Here is a 20478-nt window from a genome sequence, read left to right as displayed (position 1 = left end):
TGGAGGGTGACATTTTACTGTGTTCCCAAAGATCACTGAGCTGAGGTTGCAGATCTACAGATACTGATTTTGAAGGTGTGTTTATGCATGGATGACAATCACATTATCCTACATTTCAGTTACAACCCAACAGAAATGTAAAAAAAATATAATTGGCCTCAGTGTTACTAGACCAGCTGATTGCTATGAACAAATAAACTGCTTGGGCACTGGATGCATGCAATTGAAGGCTCTGCCCACAAAGGAGCCAGTGTCTTTCATGTTGATGTATGTTATTGTATGTAATGGGTTTGTGCTAAAATGTATATCAGGATTGTAGAACCTGGAATGGTCAACTCACCCTCTCGGTTTTCCGTCTTGAAGTTCTGGACAAAGGTCTCCGTAATAGCGATAACATGACAAGTTACAAGTTACTTATGGATGTGCTAAGGGCCTGAATGTTGGCTGCCGTTCAGCGAAGCTAATCTAGTAAGAATGGAAGCCTTGGATCAAGTCCTTGGTTGTGTAGTGACAGACAGCACACAACAGCCCTCACTGCCAGCAGCTTCTCCATGTGTGCATGGAAACATACCTCGTGTGGATGAGTCATGCCCCTTCCCTCAGCTGCTGCTCTGGTCCATCTCGGCAATGAAGCAATGAAGCACTGGCATTTTGCTGGTCTAAACTGGGTGACAGAGGGTGCTGGAGGACCTTGGAGGACCTAGGCACAATCATGGAGATGTTCCAAAGGTCTTCTCTCCAGGAGAGACACTATGCAGTGCCCCTCCGTCATGTTGTGTGATTTCCAACAAGCGTCTCGTAGCGCACCAAAGAGTAATCCCACCTTGGCTGCCTCCATACAACCGCAGTCAGTCAAACTTGACACCCACCTGAATGAATTGCAAATTGTACAGTATGAAGCTGTGAGGGCTCTAAGCTACAAGTTCTTCTTTCATTCGCTGAACTCACCTGACCGATCGATTTCAATATGCAAATCAGTCAGTGGGTGATTGACATAGGTAACATTGCACTCCAATTCTTAATGTTCTGCTACTTTCACTGTTTAATTATTTTTCTTTGTTTGTATTTCAGGGAATTTCTCAGGTAACATTCATCGGCCATGACTGGGGCGGTTGTGTCGTGTGGAACATGGCACTTTTTTATCCAGATAGAGTCAGGTATGTGTTCTCTACATCCATACACATTTGAATTTCTGACTTCTAAAATATTTTGCCTAATGTATTTGCTAAACGACCAAAAACAGAATCTGTGGGTGTGTAAAAGCTCTCAAAGCCACTAATCTTCCTCTTGTGACAAAATGCATATTTCACAACTGAGTAGTAGGCTGAAAGTCAAACAATTAAGATCTCACAGCTAGGCCAATGTCTCATTCAAATATGAATGATCCAAAGAACTCTCCTGCTCCAAATCGCAATATGATGATAGCTCTAGGGACGACTGACAAACAGAAGTGTAGAAGACTATCTATCCTTTATTCTCTAAAATGAGTATAACCAACGCAACATTATAGTCGCTCAGTTCACAGAACAGATTGTCTGTGGAAAGCCGCTTCCTGAAGCTGTTCCCTTTAAACCTTCTCTGGAAGAAAAGAAAACTCTTCTGTGTATCAAAGTTGCCCCTAGGTAATCTTTTATGTTTCCAAATGTATCTTCAGTCCTGACAATTCCAATTAATAGAAGGATTTGTTCTGGTCTCTCGATGTTCATATTTGATCCATCTGTAATTCTCTAGTTTTGAGGAATTGACAAGTTCCAGTCAGCTGACAGGAAGAATTACTGTAGTCAGGGTGAGATCTTCTATAGTCATTGGAAGTCCCTAACTCTTGTTTTCCCACTTCCATTAGGATCTTGATTGGCTGACCGTTCCCTATGCCCCTCACACGTTCACAACCTCCTTTTGTAGAGTAGCTAGAGTTTCAAGGTCCCCTCCCTAAAAAGGGACACCTAATCCATTCTATCCCTCTAAAACAGGACAGTGGCATTCTGGGGTTTTCATAAGGTGAGGGCATTTTGTGGCGCTCCTTGCTATGTGAAAGAATCTATCCAGCTATTTTCAACAGACAGGAATCTGGTTTATAGAGATGTGAGCCAACTCTTTAATTTTTGTATCGATTCTCTCTATGTGTTATGTTAAAGATCTTTAGGGCCCCCGGCAAGGCATATTTTCAGGGCTCCTATTTGTAACATCTCTGAATTTCAGTCACCCATTTTCTGCTAATTGAAGCCTGCGTGATGTCAAATTTACTTTCAGGATTGGGGTTGGCTCAAAAACACTGAAAAGGTGTCTTTGCAGGAGCCCCAAAAATCCTATAGCGGACGCTGGACAAAGAGCGGAAGAGTCAGCGGTAGAAGGGAGGAGTGATGTTGAGTCATAGAAATAGATAGGGGTGAGCTACAGGGAGAGAAAGTTTCCTTTCCCAGAGGAACCTTTAGCAGGTGGGGGCCCTGGGCAGTTGCCCACTTTGCCCACCCCTTAAAACGTTTCTGTCCCTACCAGTGGCAGAGGCCAGCCTTAAATTGTAAAAGAATACGTGTTGAGGCCCAAAGTTTTGATCAGAAGCCTGCGGCCAGTGCTATCAAATGTCAGGGTGCCAAATACAAAATCTGCATAGCCTTAGTTTCGCCTCGTGCCTTTTTCATCCACCACCGACATCGCCTACCCCCTTCACTCTTTCAGGTTTATTTTCATCTCTGCTTTCTTTCTCACTATTTTTTTTTTATCCTTCTCTACCTCCTTATTTCCTCCTATTGTGTTTTTCTCTCTCATGCGCTGGATCTACGTCTGATGAGGAAAAGTGCCGGTTCCCAAAAATGAGTGCCAGTCGGCCCCATGTGCAACCACCAACTCAAATTAAGCCCTGGCAGAGTCTTCTCATATGGAACATACGAATTATATATACCCTGTCATATATGTACAAAAAAGTTCAAGTTCAAGCATGTGTGAAATTAGCAATCTAGCAAAAATAAGCGTTAACTAAAAGTAGTGCTTGTGTCCAGCAATCTCTTTTCCACATTTTAGGAGTGTAGCGTCCCCTAGCGGTCTGGAAGTATCCCTAGTAAAGGACTCTTCTCCTCCTGGGTTGTCTGCTTACCATTTATTCTTCATCTGGTGATGATGTCAGCAGATGTTTGACAAATCTACAAAGGACTGAGTTATCCAGTCCTTCGATGTAATGTGATATGTCAGATCTATAGAGAGCTGCCGCCTAAGATAATACACGCCTTTTAAAAATAAATATCCTTTAGATGACAATCTTGCCATTCACATCAACTGAGCATGAAATGCGACTGACTGTCCTCACAGGACATTTGCCTGTTTCATGTTATTTGTCATACTAGTGGGAATGTTTAGATATTGGTCCTGTCATCCTGTCGCCTGGCCCTCCAGGAATACTGTCACAGGCAGTCCCTGCCTCAGTGGCAGCAGATATGTGCCTGAAAGTCTGTTTTTCTCTACTTTTCAGGATTCTATTGTAGTTTGTTAACGTGGCTGTACATAATTGGCATGCTTCGTTTTGTGGTTAACAAGATGACTACAAAATTGTTAGGATATTTATTGTTCTTCCCTAACTATTCTTTTTGCATCAACCTTAGTATTCCTTAAGAAATTACACTTTATTTGCAGTTGTCTTGCATCCTCTGCTTCCAGTTCACGATCCCCTTTACTTTTCCTTGCTGTCTTTTGTGATTTGTTTAAGTCGTTTAGAAACACTCCTTTATAGTAGTGAATACTTGTTTAATTTGTCATCTAAAGCAACATAAATAAATAAATTAAGAGGGACTGAACTGAAAATTCAAATGAGGCAAAACTATCTGTTGACAGGAATTCTCCTATTATTGCTGAAATGTTTTCTGAAATGTTTTTATGATTATTCAAGAACATTGTGTATAATACGATGGAGTATTTTGCCTGTCTCTAATTATGTAATATTTGTGTAGGATTCTCACAATTCCAGAAGCTACATCAAAAGCTTAGTTTTTTTATTGACTAACTATGAGGCAACGTGTAGAAGTGATTGGGAACAAATGCCACACTACCAGCACATGTATGTCTGAGTGTAGGTAGCGGGTTCAAATGCATGGACATAGCTATATATTAGCGGGGCACTGCACAACAAAGGGGTGCATGCGCCTGAGTGGAGTATATCAAAGGTTGTGGCGCGGGGATGGTGGGCGGGAGCTCCCAGTCTGGAACCGGTCAGGTGTATAGGGGGCAAAGGCAGGCGGAAGATGTGTTGTGAACCAAACACACAGCGATGTGGTGTAATTCGTTTAATCCCACACCGCGATGGGATTCAGCTCATGCATCCAAATAGCTATTTCAAATATATTCCAGGCTGTAAGCAAACACCAAGGAAATAAATTGAAACAACCTTTTGTATGTGCTGCTCCAAGAAAGGCACTTCTGAGTATCCTTTTGAAAACAAATAGACTGCAAATTTGGGTATAGATTATATGTTATCAACTCCAATGAAGTGATAATTTTCTGTATATTTATGTCAAGCGTCTGACTTTGATATTTTGGTACCACACCATCATGGGTATCGCATTCTCAAACTGAGAAATGAACCAAAACTGGGAAATAAACCAATGTGTGGGAAATAATTAATAATTTGAAATAAAATGCAGTTGTGTGACAAACTGATGGGCATTGCAAACGCTAATAAATACATTTCTGCTTTAAGACTATACTAGTAGAAACTTTATATATACATTTCCACTACATTTTTTATGATACTTCTGTGTGTATGAAGCTTGCACTCATATTTTGAGGTAATGTAAATTACCCATGGACATCAATTCACCAAAATGCCAGGGGTAGCGGAAGTTATGCAAAAAAATGAGGGAACCTGATAACCCTCACTTGACCTGGGTTCAATACCAATAACTAAGCAAAAAGTGGTAGGGATGAATTAAATTAATATTTCTGAAAAAACAGTATTCATTACTGTCTTCATGGATTATTTACTTTCCAACATTTTACTTCAATTAGTTGAGTGCAAGGCAAAGCGATGGCTCATACATGTATTGTACAAAATACAACATATTTACAAAGAAATATATATACAAGGAAATAACCAGAATATTTGCAGAAACAATTTTTTACATACAAAAAAAGGACATTACATATATCTGATTCTAGTACTCCTAGAATCGACATTGGACAGCTTCTAGATTTTAGTAATCTCAAAGCTGACCATATCGTCAGTAGAGGGTTGTGCCCATCAACCTTTCTTTATAGAATACTCGTGGTCACAATGTCACCTTTTATAGATGTAATCCACTGAATTGCGACGATTGAAAAGTTCACGGACAAGCAACTAACAAGTGCCTATATGTTTCTTGTTGGGCCCTTGTAGTGCATATTAGATGATTTTTTGAAGCTGACTCCGATTAAAGAACACAATCTCGCCACTGTATATGTCAACGCGTTTCGGCCTCGTCAATCAGGGCCTCATCAGGACTATCGGGGGGCTACGTCGCCTCTATTGATGGTAATATCCGTATTGTATATCTGAAACCACCACGTTTAAACATAAAGCTGGTGTCTGTCACTGTAAGTCGGGAACCGCTTTGTGGCTAATTAGAGCACCCGGGACTGCTTAGCGCGGCGTTTTGTTAGTTAAATTGTTTGGCCAACTTTAGACCTGCCTCCAGATGGAGGAATCTTCCCAGGCGGAGCGACTGAGAATAACTTCAGAATCGATCTGTGTCTTTCCGCGTGTATGCTCCAGCGGCATGCCGCATCTAAAGGGAACAATTCTTTGTAAATATGTCGTATTTTGTACAATACATGTAGGAGCCATCGGTTTGCCTTGCACTCAACTAATTGAATTAAAATGTTGGAAAGTAAATAATCCATGAAGACAGTAATGCATACTGTTTTTTCAGAAATATTAATTTAATTAATCCCTACCGTTAGACCACTTTTTGCTTATTTAGGGGTAGCGGAAGTGACATCACGCACTTTCACTTTCACACATATGCTTACACTAACACACATTCACTCATACACACGCGCCCTTTTACATAAGCACACTCTCTCCCGCAAGCATGCACACAACATACACTTAAAAGTGGTTTTTATTTACCTCAGCTTCCAAGGAGGGTCATATTCCAGCTAACTATACTCCATTTTTTATTACGCTAATAGTAACTAATGTATTATTCACTATTAATGTAATAAAAAAAAAACTGATTGAAAACAAGGAAGTGAAGCCCCAAGCAACGTCCTTAAGGAGGAGCTGTGCCAGTGTTCCTGGCACTGATTTTGCCATCTCTGAGGCCAGGGGTCACAGAAGCAGTGCCAGGTGCCACAAGGGGCAAGCTGGGGGTCGCAGCAGTGACCCCTGGCAACACCTAAATGACGTCCATGAAAATGCCCACCCCCAATTACAATTGTGGACAGGTAATTTAATTACCATACGCCATACTCACAAAACCATGTGAGCATGGAAGTTCAAATAACATGGTCTAAGAGTGCAAGGAATTTACACTTCCTTAATATTCATTTGTAAGTCAACTTATACTAACCCATGATGTGTATATAATGCTGTTTAAATCTTACTTCAGCTTCAGAGCGTTTTCTGTGTACTGGACAGGGATGGCCCAAAAAGATTATAAACACCTGAGAGTTCACAAAATAGTTTTTAGCCCATTCCCACTTTACTTCTCTAGTTTTGAGATATTGACCGGTTCCATTGTGGAAGGATTTTAATCAGTATGCACTTTTTTGCAGGTTGTTATATAGGGCAATACAACATTTTCTAGCTCTGCAACAAAAATTTTAGATTCTATTAAAGATATGGAGACGAGGATTATGCTTCTCCATCTTTACTACTCCAAAAACTGCAGCGAATAGAAAAACAATAAAAACGGAAATTACACCATAAACATGAGGCTTTGAACCATGCCTCTCGTATAATCCACCAATAGTAGTCCAACACAATCTACAAAATAGATAGGCACCATTAAACTTCCTCTTTCTTTGCAAAGATCAGCAACTCCAGAAGAAGAAGTTTCCAACACGATCCCATGGAAGTCTTCAGTTCCAAGAGAACTTAGAGCTAGCTTTTGCTCTCAACAGAAAAACCTGAGATCCACGACTCCTTACGATTGTTTGGAATCAGTTCCTGAAAGAAAAGAAAATATAAGTACCATTTCAACTCCAGCAGAATCAATCAAGGGAGGGCAATACCTTTTAACAAATCAATGCAACATAATCACTTAAAATAATCAGTATGATCATTTGCCCCAACGGGTGGGAGAATCGTCGCCTCAATGTCCTTAATAGAATCTAAAATTCTTGTTGCAAAGCTCCGATTATGCTGGTTCAAAGCTGATCAACAACCAAAGAAGAAACATATACCACTGGTTTATAATAAAACATTTTAAACATAGAATCACTTGACCAATCTGCTGCATGCAGAATATCCTCCAATCTAGAACCCAACAGAAAGGCTTTAGAAGCCATGGCTCCTCTGGTGGAGTGTGCATCATAAACAGATACATCTGTGCAGGCTTCGGACATAATCCAACGGACCCAACGCGTCAACGTGTCGGCCGAGACCAGATGAAAAGGGTTCTGAATAGCAATCAAAAGAGGTCCCAAAGGATCAGTTCTATAACTAGCTGTACGTTCTTCATATACCTTTAAACACTTAACTACACAAAGATTTTCATTATGAGGGAAAGAAGTTAATCAATAGAAGTAGACATACATTTTGTGCTCCTAGAAATAAGAAACAAAACTCCTGTGGGAGAAAACAACCTACCTGCTATATATAGAGCCCTCACATGAGAAACTGTGCAACAGGAAACAAACACAATAGCATGTTCAATTTTGCAGACAGCTGTTTCATAGCCAACACATAATTTTCTAGCCATGTATCCAAAAAGGATAACACAACATTTACATCCCACATTTGAGAGTAACATGGTTTAGGAGGGCTAGCCACCCTAATACCTGTAAGTAATTTGCATGTTAAGGGATGTTGACCCACAGGTTTACTGTTCATCCACTCATGACCTGAAATAGCTGATCTGAAGTTACTTACTGACCTGTAACATAAACCATTGTCAGCGCACTCCAACAGGAAATTTATAATGTCTTTGAGCTTGGATCCCATGAGATGCATCTCCCTTCGAAGGCACCAACCCCCACCCACTTCTTCCTTGCCACAGAGTATCTTTTACAGGTGGATGGAGCCTAAGCTTCTGTATTAAAAAGGCAACTGAAGACGAAATGCCCTGCATCCAGGCCATGTCTCTCAAAATCGTCTAGGCCATGAGGGTCAGCTGACCCATTAACAGAAGAGGATGGGGGGGATCCCACTGGATCCAGGAGATGAGGGAAGTTCGGCAGCAGAAGAGGAAAAGCAATGGATAACTCTAGAAGAAATGGAAACAAAGGCTTACTCTTCCACACTGGAGTGATAAGAATCAACAAAGCTGATTGATGCCTCATGAACATCGCCACTCTCATGATCATGCTGAACGGAGAAAAGGCATAGTTCATTTGATTTGACCAATCTTGTAGAAAGGCATCAGTTGCCAGAGCTAACGGATCTGGTCTCCAACTGTAAAATCTCAAGAGCTGATAATTGAGACGAGATGTAAATAGATTTGTATGATACGGACTGAGAATAAGCATGATCTTTTGAAAGATAGTTGGATGGAGCTTCCAGTCGCTGGAGTCCATAAGGAATCGCTAATTCCAATCTTCCACCCGAATGTCCTTCCCCAGAAGGTACTCCGCTGTCACAAAGATTTTCTGGGAAAGGCAAAAATGCCAAACTCTCTGGCAATGGTCGCCAAAAGGCAGGACTTGGTCCACCCCCACCCACCCCCCCCCCCCCCCCCCCCCCCACCCCCCAAGACGATTGATGTAACGCACTGCGGGCACATTGTCCATTCTCAGAAGAATGCAACAGTTGCTCCTTAGAGGAGAAAGGGATCTGATAGCAAAGGAACCCGCCACAGTTCCAGGCAATTTATGTGTAACCAAAGTTCCTCGGAAGACCACCGACCCCCCACCCTCCTGTCGAGAATTAGCCACATCTCGTTCCCCAGCCCTAACGGCTGGCATCAGACTCTATCACTATTTCCGGGGAAGCCCCGAAAATGGCTCTGCCATTCCAAGCTTCCATGTGTAAAAGCCACCACTGAATTTCTTCCCGGACTTCGAGGGATAAGGGAATCAGGTGGTCGTAAGGGAGACCCTGTTGCAGATAATGAATCTTTAATCTCTGTAAGGCTCTGTAATGCAGAGGCCCTGGAAAAACTGCATGGATTGAAGAAGCAAGAAGTCCGACAATCCGAGCTAGGGATCTCAAAGAAACCGTCTACTTCAACATTGTCACCCTCAACTATCTCTTGATAGATTTCATTTTCTGTGGCGGGAGCAAAAGCTGAGCTTTGCCTGAATCCACCTGAAACCCCAAAAATTCCTGCTGTTGGGAAGGGATCATGCATGTTTTTTTGAGATTGATCACAAATCCCAGATTTTGCAATAGAGAAACTGTCTACGACAGATGATTTAGCAGAAGATCTTGTTCTTGTGCTAAAGGAATCATGTGGTCGAGGTAAATGATCATGCAAATTTCCCTCCTGTGCAGATGTTCCACCTCTGGCTTCAAAAGTTTGGTAAAAACCCAAGGGGCTGAGGAGAGCCCGAACCGGAGAGACAGTTACTCGTACCATTTGTCCCTCCAACAAAATTGGAGGCATTTTCTGTGGGAGAGTGCAATGGGGACTGTTAAGTAAATGTCCTTGAGATCTAGACGGACCATCCAATCTATCTCCTGGAGAAGATCTCTCAACAGATCGATACCCTCCATCTTGAAATGCCGGTAAACTACAAAGGGACTGAATTTCCTAAGGTTGAGAACCAACCTCTGACCACCTCATTTCTTTTGAACTAAGAAAACATTCCTGCAGAAGTCTTTTGGATGCTGGGAAGTTAAGGCAATAGCCTGTTTTGCCAGCAACTCTCGAATTTCGCAATCAATAAAGGATCTGTCTAGATGGGAAAAAAGGAGATGGGGAGGGGGAACAGATTTCTGAAGACTAGAGGTTAGTTCTGTGGCGTAGCCCTGTACTCTGTTTAGCACCCAGACATCTGAAAAGATGTTGCCCCAATTACAAACAAAATGTTTCAGTCTGCCCCCACAACAGAAGAGAAGGAAAAGAAAGATCTGTTACCAGTGGGGGGATTTTCAATGGCTCTGAAGCCTCTGCTGGAACCTCGGAAGCTGCAGCCTTGCGCAGTTCTGGACCTGGAGGGGTAGAAACCCGCCTGCGACGGTTCCTGAGTATACCCTCTGCGTCTTGGATGGTTCCTCTTGAAGGACTGTGTTGGTAGCCCTGGCCGGTCGACCGTCCTCTTAAATGACTGCTCCTTCACAAAAGGGGGTTGAACATGCGTTTGAGGGAAGACTGTGATTTGTCCAGCGAAATGAAAGTGTTTACAAACTTCGCAATGTCCTTAACAAAGCAATCCCCAAACAATTGACCCTCAGCCTGAGGTCCCGCTTCTGCAGACGCCAGGCCCACCAGTTGGGGATCAATGCGAAGAAGAACAGATTTTTTTTTTTTGGAAGCCAGCACAATTTGCATTACCCGAAATACAGATGACTCGCTGAGTCCATCCGCCCAAAATCTCTGGGTGAATAGAAGCTCCTGGCTCTTGGGCTTGTAGAGCTAACTCTAGAATCTTGGCTAATGGCCCACAGTATTTAAGGGCTTGTCTTGACATGCTTTCAGTGCTCTGTCTATAGCCTTCTTAGGGTGTTTGTTATGTTTTTTGAGGAACGTCACCATAGTGGCATCAATTTCAGGGGGCAACACCAGTTTTGTGGGGAAGGTCAGGTCTCAGGCACTCTGATTTTAGTCTAGATCTTACCTCTTTTTTTTAACCCTTTCCTGATATGCAGATAATCTGCCAATGCCGGGGCTGGGGCCCAATTGGAAGACCTGGGGGGAGGAATGTTTGCGCCTCTTGGAGCGTTTGCCTGCTTTACGTGAGTCCTGAGAGAATGATGAAGAAACAAAGTATGAATGGGAAGCGGGGTGCAATGGGGGGGAGGAGGGGTGTTAGCCGCAGAATAGGCGTGCTCATGGGATGAGGATTGTGACAATTTGGCCAGAGGATTAGAATGGGGCCAAGAGTCAGAGGGAGGTCAAACAGGAGTGGAAGGGTCCACAGGAAGAAGGGGTAAGGATGCAGGACGTGACATCTCATCAAGGTGTTTGGATAACGGCTGCAGGGCAGAGGAAAGCACCTTATCCATACATGTATGAATGGATGATTCAATCACTTGTTCTATACAAGGTTCAAAATAGTAATCTTCATCTTCATTAGGCCCATAGAGTTCGGGCCCCGATCGTAGGTCTCATAATCTCTCATGATAGAGAAAACTGTCAATGTAAATCCCAGAGGGAATCAGTGATCTTCTAGATACAGAAGAGCCTGAAACAGGGATAAAATATTGTATAGAGGAACCCTATCAATAATTATTACAGCCCCAGCCTGCTTAGGTTTGGGACGTTTGTGGGAGTGAATCTGCCAACAGGCAGAAAAAAGGTTCCAACAATTACCCCTCGTAGCACAAGGATCGTCACTTTCCAGTAAATCTTTAACAAAAGGGAAACTGGCTTCTCTGTTGTTGTGCCTGCAATGTAAAGGCCCCAATGATTGCAGCCTGGGGCAGGCGTCTGTTTCTCGTGTGGAGAAGTCAGCAGAGCGCGAAGCCTCACAACTGCCCCTCCCAGGAATAGCGCGCTGTGAGTAGCCCAGTTGGGCTCCATTGCGCGTCTTCAATTACAGGCCGAGGGCCCACTGAAGTCAGGCAAAGTTGCCTGATTATCCTAATGCCTAGGGTAAATGGGGAACAGGAAGAGGAAAGAGAGCCAGAGAGGGTACTCGTAATTATTTGGGAAAAATATGCACTCAAAATGTAAAACATATTTAAATATTAATTTGACATTATTTAAATAGGCGCAAAACGCACCCAGTAAAGCGGTGACAACAGACCGAAAGGTCAGTAAAGGCACTTATCTCTAATGCAGAGCAATAAAGAAAGAGGAAGTTTAATGATGTCTCTCTATTTTGTAGACTGTGTTGGTCTACTATTGGTGGATTACATGAGATGCCCGGTTCAAAGCATCATGTTTATAGTGTTTTCTGTTTTAACTGTTTTTCTATTGGCTGCTGTTTTTGGAGTAGTAACAATTGAGAAGCATAATCGGAGCCTCCGGTCCTGACATAGAATCTGATGTTGCTATTGACGGTCAACTCAGGTTGAGTCTTTTAAGTTTCTTGTATGCAGGGAGGTGCCTGGCCCCCATGTGACACTGGTGCAAGTAGAGTTTTTTTTTTTGCGAGTTTATTTTCTCCCTATTCAGTTACTTTATTTTTGTTCCTCTGTAGAAGTTCAGGAGGCAAGGGAGCTGGTCTTCCTGGACAGGATCTTGCCTGGAATCCTTTTTGTTAAGTTTTGTTGCTCCCCCTGTTTATACCTCTTGTTATTGTTTGGGCTGACCTGTGTAGCACGGTTAGCGCTCTAGCTTTTAGATACTCCCTGATCATGTCCCCTATTAAGATGGTGAGCTACAGGAACGGTGCTGCTGCATGTCTGTGCAGCAGGCATGCCAAAGGCAAGCCTGTCTGCGTCCATCCATGCCTGGATCACACCCAGCGACGACCCCACCCACGGTTGGGGAGTGATAATGTACTTTCAGTATTTTATGGAGGAACCTCTTGCATGAATAATGTTCCTTCATTTTAAGCTTATGAACTACTTTGCAGATGTCTTGCCTTGATCTACTTTCATGGTCTTCTCGACCACCGTGCCTGAGGACCTAACATTTTGGGCGTACGAAGGAACAGACTTTTAGGCTGTTTCTTATAAATCTCTGTTCCCTACCTGGCTATCTTTCTGACTGAGACGTGACTAAATGCCACCTCCTCTTTAGACATTGCAGAAGCCATCCCTAAGGGTTGCTCTGTTATTCAGAACAATTGTTTGGAAAGACAAGGTGGGGGTGTGACCATTGTCTACCAAAACGTTGTCTAGAATTGGCCCTACTAAACCCTGGCACAAGATACAATATCATAATTTGAGTTCTTCCCTTGCGTCTGCTTCTCCTTTTTCTGGTGACATGATTACTGATAACAATTTGTTTCAATCATGGATTACCAGCTCTCTACACATTTTAGCCCACATGAAATTGAATTCAACCAATAGGCGAATAAATGGGGTCCCCTGGTTCACCTCCAACCTACTATCTTTAAACCGTCAGAGACGCCAACTGGAGAGGAAATGGCACCTTTTGTTAATAGCTATAGACAAAGAAACATACCTTGCCTGTGTGAAATTATATCACAAACAAGGCAGTATTTAAGATTGTTTTTGTTTTAATTGAAACATTTTATTTTTATTTACATTACAAACAATACAACCAGTCGCTCATCTGGGATATACAGCTTGTACATGGTGTATTTCAGTCTCCCAGCTACACTTGCATCCTACAGTTATACAGTCTTTTATTGTGCCCTTCCATCTTCATCTATCTAGTCCGTGGTATGACCACCATTTTTGCCAGACCCTCTCATATTTATGGGGGCAACAGCTGGCCATGTATATTGTCTCTTACATCTTTGTGCACCAGTCCATGCTGTTCGTCCATGCCATTATCAATCGGGTTACAGGAGATGTCCACTGTTTGCCTATATCACTTTTAGCCTCACCACGGGGCCAAGATTGGGACTCCAGGCAAGTCCCAGTTACCATGAAATGTAAATACCAAGATATAACAAGCATTAGCAATGCATTGGGCCTTACATTAGCTCGAGTTAGAGTTGTTAGCTTTGTAAATTCCTAACTGGACTTTTCTTGCCAAATAAATTGAAAATAAAAAGTAAAACAGTTGACATAAGCAAATCGATTCAAAGTGCCATGGCCGCCATGAGCATGAGCGTGAAGGAGAGACACAAAAAGAAAAAGAAGTTTGCTCATAGTCAAACATATCAGCAACCGTCTAATTATCCATGTAACAGGGGCAGTCTGCAATGCGGTAACAAAACCTCCCCAAGTTAAGCATTTACCAATGATAGCAAAGGATTTTTGAAAGGCAAGCCCATGAACAAGTGAAAGTGATGGGCGTGTGGTGGGCGTGGTTAAAAGTCCACAATGCTTACAACAGGTCAAAGCGCTTGTGCGCTCGACCTAAAAAAACGTAGTCAGTGCATAGGGATCCTGGGATGCCAAAGTTCATCCCGGCGGTCACCCCATATGGGCACTAGGAAGGAATTTTCCTAGTTAACCTTCAATCCGGAGGTTGGCCTGAAGTTATTTAGGATACGGATTAAACAAGGCCCATTATAAGCAGGGCGAGAGAGGAATAGCAACACATCATTAGTATTCAATGCTATTTGGTCCTCTGTCTCCAGGCCCCAATCAAACCCCCAAGCTTGTGAATCGCAGCAAATGCAGACCACCAAGGGTTCAATAGCTAGCGCAAAAAGGGGGTGGGAGTGGAATGGACAGCCCTGCTTGGTGCCCCGTCTGATAGGGAACCTTGGGTACAGAACCCCCTTGATGTGCACTGGGCCTGTGGCGCAACATACTGGACCTTAACATAAGCCCGGATTTTGGGCTCAAGCCCCATCCTGTTGATTGTTTTCTCTAGGAATGACCAGCTTAAGGTGTTGAATGCCTTTTCAAAATCTATAAGCAAAAAGCTGCTGAGCCCCCCCACAGATTAAATCAGACTTATCGCTAGGTGTACACTTTGGATGCAATGGCGTGCTGCAGTGGGGGATAAATCCGCATTGATCCGGATGGACCAATTGGGGTAACACCTGTAAAAGGCGATTAGCTAGGAGCTTTGCATATAGTTTGACCTCTGAGTTGAGGCAAGGTGGCCCTGTGGAGGGTGGCCTTTTGTGTTGGCTCAGGTAAATAGGTTGATGGAGGCGGGAGTGATATTGGGTTTTAGCTTCTGGTACTAATTCATCAGGTAGCCATCTGGGCCAGTCGTTTTCAAGCGTGAGTGCCTGATCTAAAGCAGTCCTGTCTGCATTTAGGCCGGCAGTGGGAGGTCTGCGACCAGGGGTGTGGTGAGTTCCCACTCAGGGTTCACCTGTTCTGCATACAGTGTTTCGCAGTATTTAGCAAAGATGGAAGCAATCCCCTTAGAGTCCTCCACCACCAAACTGTCCGTTATATTGGGTACTACCCTTGACTCCGCATCCCATGTAGCTGACCAATGTAGGAGCTTGCTTGACTTGTACCCCCATTCATACACCCTCCAGGTGGAAGCCATCTAGCGTTTGTGGGCTTCCTCCATGCATGTAGGGTTCTTCTATCGAGTGTTAGCTGGCGCAGCAAAAGAGCTGACTTTTGTGGTATGGAAGACCATTCCCAGTCTAGTATGGAAGTCTCCAGGTCTCAAATGCGTGCCCGGTTCTCACAATCCACACCCCTAGAGTAAGACTGGGCCATTGCCCTCATTGAGGCTTGACATGCCCCGACAACACCCCGGTGAAATCCAGCAAGCCCTTATTGAGGTCAAGGAACTCTTTCAGTTTCCCAGAGAGGTAATCAGAGAACCGCCCGTCAGTGAGGAGCCAGGCATTGAGTCGCCATACTGGGTGATCTCTGGCATCTGGTACCAAAGAAAGTTACTGGAGCGTGGTCCAATATTCCTCAGGAGAGAGTATGTGACCCTGTGGTGTTCTGAAGGTGTGAAGCTGGTAAGAACAGGTAATCAATGTGGGCTCCTGAGCCGTGTCCCAGGGTTCCAAATGTGCCAGCAGTTGCTCAAACCCATCCCTCGTGCCCAGTCTGCCAGACCACTCCCCTAACTCATAGGCCTGTGCAGGAATTTATGCCAATCTTGTAGGTCCATGACATTGTTAAACTCCCCGCTACAATTGTTACCCCATTGGGCAGGGAGCTTATTAACTTTCTAGGGAGTCTATAGTATGGAGTGAGGCCGGGAGAACTTACACACTAATAAAGTCATAAGGGGTACCTTCCATCGAGCCCTCAATGATTACACATCTGCCTTTGACGACCTTTGTGACCTTGGTTACCACCAGGAGTATGGTCTTCTGAAAAAGGATGACTACTGCCTGTGAACCTTGGGGTATCCTGAAGGTACACTCTGTTGTAACCTCTGTGGGCCAGGACTGAACAATTGTGAACTTACAGGTGTGTTTCCATTAACATCAGGATAGCTGGGTTGAGTCTGTGCACAACGTCAAGAACGGCTCCTCTTTTAATCTGGTTTAGTAGCCCATTACTGTTCCAAGTCATGACCGAGTGGGCCCCCATTTTAACTCTGTGAAGGTGGCCTTATACATCCTTGCTTGCCGTGTGTGACCCTTCTTAGTAGAGAGGGTCCAGTGAGGGCTGCGCAGGCCCTGAAGCTGAGTAAGAACAAGTGAGGAGTGGACTGTGTGTTTTTAGAGATAGTGAGCAACAAGACAATGCAAATAACCAAAACACCATAACTAAACAACTGAACATTCACCCCCAAACTCCACCACCTTATCCTTCCCACTCTGAAGAAGCATCTGACACCCATGCCCAACTCAACACAACTAACTTGGGGGTGGGGTCTTCAAATGGTCCGGACTGTATGCCCATCTACCGCCCCAGAAGAAACATGTCTGGTAAGCACTGTGTAGGATACAGTGGTGCTGGCGTGCTAAAAAGGAAAGACATTTTATTGGGTGTTAGAAAACTACTAGTCTTCTTGGTGTTTCTGACCTAGGCCTCCATCCTTGCTGCCGATTGATTCTTCTCTCGGATGCTCATCTTCGTCTGCGTTTCCTTCAGCTGTGGAGGGCTCCTGCCGCTCCCCATCTGATTCCTGGGAGGCATCCACCTCTGATGCACCCCCTCACCTCCTCTGTTAACGTTAGTGCCTTTTTATAGCATTTGCCCCTTCGGGCCTCTGCCTTCCAGCCTTTTGGTGGGGTGGTTGATTGCCACTGTAGGGGCTGATTCACTGTCAGAGGTCACTGCTTAGTAAGCCAGGCCTCCTCCAGGCTATCGAAGAATAAAGTTTTGGAGCTGTGGATTAAACGCAGTTGGGCGGAATAGAGAAGTATGTAGGTTAATTGCGTAGATCGTAGTTTTTACTTCACTTGGTTGTATGATTTGCATCTTATCCGGACCTAATTGAAACGAGTTACCCCTTACCCGTGCCCTTCTCAAAACCCCATTCCTGTCTCTATTGTTAAAAAAATGTTGCTATCATTGGTTGTGGGGTGTCCGGGGGGGGGGGTCTCTGGGCCAATGACCTGTGGGCCCTCTCAAATAGGAAACAAGAGGACAGATCTTCTGCCACCGTCCAGGAGTGAATCTGTTGTTCAAAAAGATCTCCCAGGTCGAGCCCTCCGCCCCCTCCAGAATCCCTATGAAGCGAAAGTTGTTTTGTCGGGCTCTGTGCTCTGCATTTTCTGCCTGGTCTTGTAGTATCTTAGAGTTTTGTGACAGACCGAACACCTCTGAGGAAAGATTCCATAATGTATCTTCTAGTTTTGAAATCGTGCTCTCTGCCTCAGTTACTCGGTCCACAGTCTGACAGAGATCTTGGTGCAGCTAGGCCACATCCACGCCCACTTCTCTGATTTTAGTTCCCAGTGCTGCCTTAGAGACTTGGGTGGCTTGTAGGATCCCTGCTGTGGTGTTTCCAACTTGTGGGGTTGCAGCACCCTGAACCCCAATCAGGAACTCAATTTCTTCCCAATTCGGGGTGGTGTATTTGTCCATTTTGACCTGACAGCAGATCATCTCGCTCTCTGGTCTCGGACTATGTGGGTCCTGAGAGGTGCTCCAGAAGCCGCTCCTGCCCCTCAGTCCAGCTGCCATGCACCGGTTGTCGCTGGTGGTCGATGGAGGGGGACCAGATCCGCTTGCTGAGTCAAACTATGCCTGGGAAGCAGGAGCAGTCAGCTCTGTGCAGGTGGAATGTAACTTCCACCGAATTCAGGCCCTCAGTTCATCCCAGGAGGATGTTACCATGATTCCGGGTTGGAGCATCGAGTCATCTTTTGCCTCTCCAGATGGGTCTAATGTTGCATCTGGGCCTGTGTCTCTTCCCAGTCTGGTGGTGCTGCGGGAGGGAGAGGGGTGCGCAAATGGAGCCCTCCCCCTTCTCCACCAGTCCAGATCCTCACCCGAGATCCCGTAAAGGGCACAAAACCTGGATCTAAAGGGTACGGCAGCGCTTATTTTGCTTGATCTTTCAGCTGCCTTCAACACCATTTCCCATAAGATTCTTTTTCATCATCTGTGGAAAATAGGTGTTGGGGCATTGCCTTCGATTGTTTTGCAGATTTCATGAATAATCGTAACCAAGTTCTCAAACTTTCTTCTTATTTTTCCTCTTCGGTGTCAATCGATGGGGGTGTACCTGAGTGGCCAGCATTGAGGCCGGCTCTCTTCAATATCTATATGGCCTCCTGGTTTTGATGTGTTTTCTTACACAGATGACACTCAATTAATTGTGCCACTAATTTTGGACGATGGACAAACAAAGCTCCAGTTTAGACAATGTATAACATCAATGGCTAAGTGGATGTCCCAAATCATCTAAAGTTAACCAACAGAGTTATTGATCTGTGGTCCAAATTCCCAACTCTGGACAAATGATTGGAGGCCACCTGAACTAGGTGCACCACCATGCCCGGTTGATTCTGTACAAAATCTGGAAGTCAACTTTGACTCCTAGTTATCTTCTTCAGGTTCAGACAGTCACCAGTACTTGTTTCAGTGTCCTAAAAACTCTCGGTATGGTGCTCCCATTCTAACTTTTTCTGCCAGAAAAACGGTGGTTCAGTCACTGGTTACCTCTAGGCCAGATTACACCAATGCCTTATATCTAAGTATCTTTAAACAACTTAATAGATTGCAAGTTGGTCAAAATGTTCAGCAAGGCTATTACTTCACATCTTTAGGCACTGCTCAGTGTTCCTGAAACTTAAGGACCTCCACTGGTTATCAGTCTCTAAGCGCATGGTGCACAGGGTTTGTCCCTTAGGTCTTCAGAAAATGTTTTCCTTCTATACGCCTCCCAGAACTTTGATGTTGATTAATGTGCTTTTCTTGTAACCACCCAGAATCTAGCTAGCAAGATGTGGTGGCAGCTCCCCTGACTTCCTGGGCACAAGATTAAGGAGTGGTTTGCTTTTCTCCCTTCCCTCGATTAGGGAGCAATCTCTCTCCCATAAAGGGCACAAAACCTGGTTTTTCAAGCAGGTTCTTAATTGTTTTACTTTTCTTTCTTGTCTCTCCCAGTATGGCATCTGTCTTTAATTTTAGAAGGGAGTTTTAATCAAGTAATTGGCGCCACAAGTTCTCTTCTTAGCAGTATGGTGTTTTCTAAATTTTATTTTCATTTCAAGATTTAAATAACTTTCTAAAGTAGAAATTAACTGTGAAACACCCCAAAACTGCAAGTGGAGCAGTAAAAAATGTATCCAGGTGTGAAAATATTTTTCCTGTGGAGAGAAAAAAGAAAAAATTAAAGGGCTTTCGCATGCACGGTTGTACACTGTGTACTTTATTGCGGGTGACATAGTTGGACATGTGAAGTCCTAAACATTTTCGAGGAGTACTCCTGAAAACCTGTGACTGTTGCTGGTTCCAGGAGTGTGCTTAGAAATAATTAGGAATTATTGAAATTAGTCAATGTGCACCCAGGCAAGGTAATGAAACTGCAGGCTCATGTTTACAAATATCTTTGTGAATCAGGCCTCAATCTGAAGAATACTTCTAACAGCCCATTCCTTACTTTTAGAATACCCCGGGCACCAGACTTGACCCGGAAGATTAAACAGCAGTGCTCCTGCTTGGTAGCATCATGCAGCTTCGTGTTGGCATCCTTCTGCTCTGTAAAGGATGAGCAGAGCCTCACACACACACCTCTGCACATTGACCTCAGTTCTGGTCTTTCAGCGCCTTCGTATGAGGAGTCAAAACTTGCTCCCAACTTTTTCTCATCAGCTGGCAAGTTTTTTCCTACTAAATTTGTTTCAGTGTACATGATAGCTGTGTCTCCCACAATAGGGTTTAAACCTTTCAGGGAGTGTCCAAAGCAAATGTCTGTGACAGATAGGCCATGAGGAGTCCCTCAGGTGTTTGGGCTTGGTACATGACTTTGAGCCCTCAGAAGGCTATTCAGGAACGCAGGGCAAAGTTGTAATTCACTCAACACCGAAAGAAGACAAGAAAGTCCCAATCCCGCCCAAAGTCAAGGGCGCTGACCCATTCCCGCTCTCGGGTTGTTACTGCGACAGGTGCTTGCTGTGGCTGAAGTCTTCTGGTAATTCAAAGAAGTGAAAGCAGAACAAGGCCGAATGCGATTTGGCTCAGTCCCCCCCCCTCTCAATCAGAGAAGTTGCGAGGACGTCAAGGTACCTCTTATTCCCGTAGTTTATTTTGATGCAACCTGAGTTTCCAGG

General features: G+C 44.1%; 1 protein-coding gene across 1 annotated transcript in view; it reads left to right on the top strand.

Annotated features, from left to right (window-relative positions):
• EPHX2 (epoxide hydrolase 2) overlaps nt 1–20478 on the top strand; it is a 634386-nt gene that overhangs the window by 408247 nt on the left and 205661 nt on the right. The window contains exon 11 of the mRNA XM_069233731.1: nt 1072–1157. Coding sequence (XP_069089832.1) covers nt 1072–1157 — 86 coding nt within the window. The remainder of the gene's footprint in view (nt 1–1071; nt 1158–20478) is intronic.

This window comes from Pleurodeles waltl, chromosome 5 (genome assembly GCF_031143425.1).
Source record: "Pleurodeles waltl isolate 20211129_DDA chromosome 5, aPleWal1.hap1.20221129, whole genome shotgun sequence".
Lineage (NCBI taxonomy): Eukaryota > Metazoa > Chordata > Amphibia > Caudata > Salamandridae > Pleurodeles > Pleurodeles waltl.
This window is presented reverse-complemented; position numbering and strand designations above follow the sequence as displayed.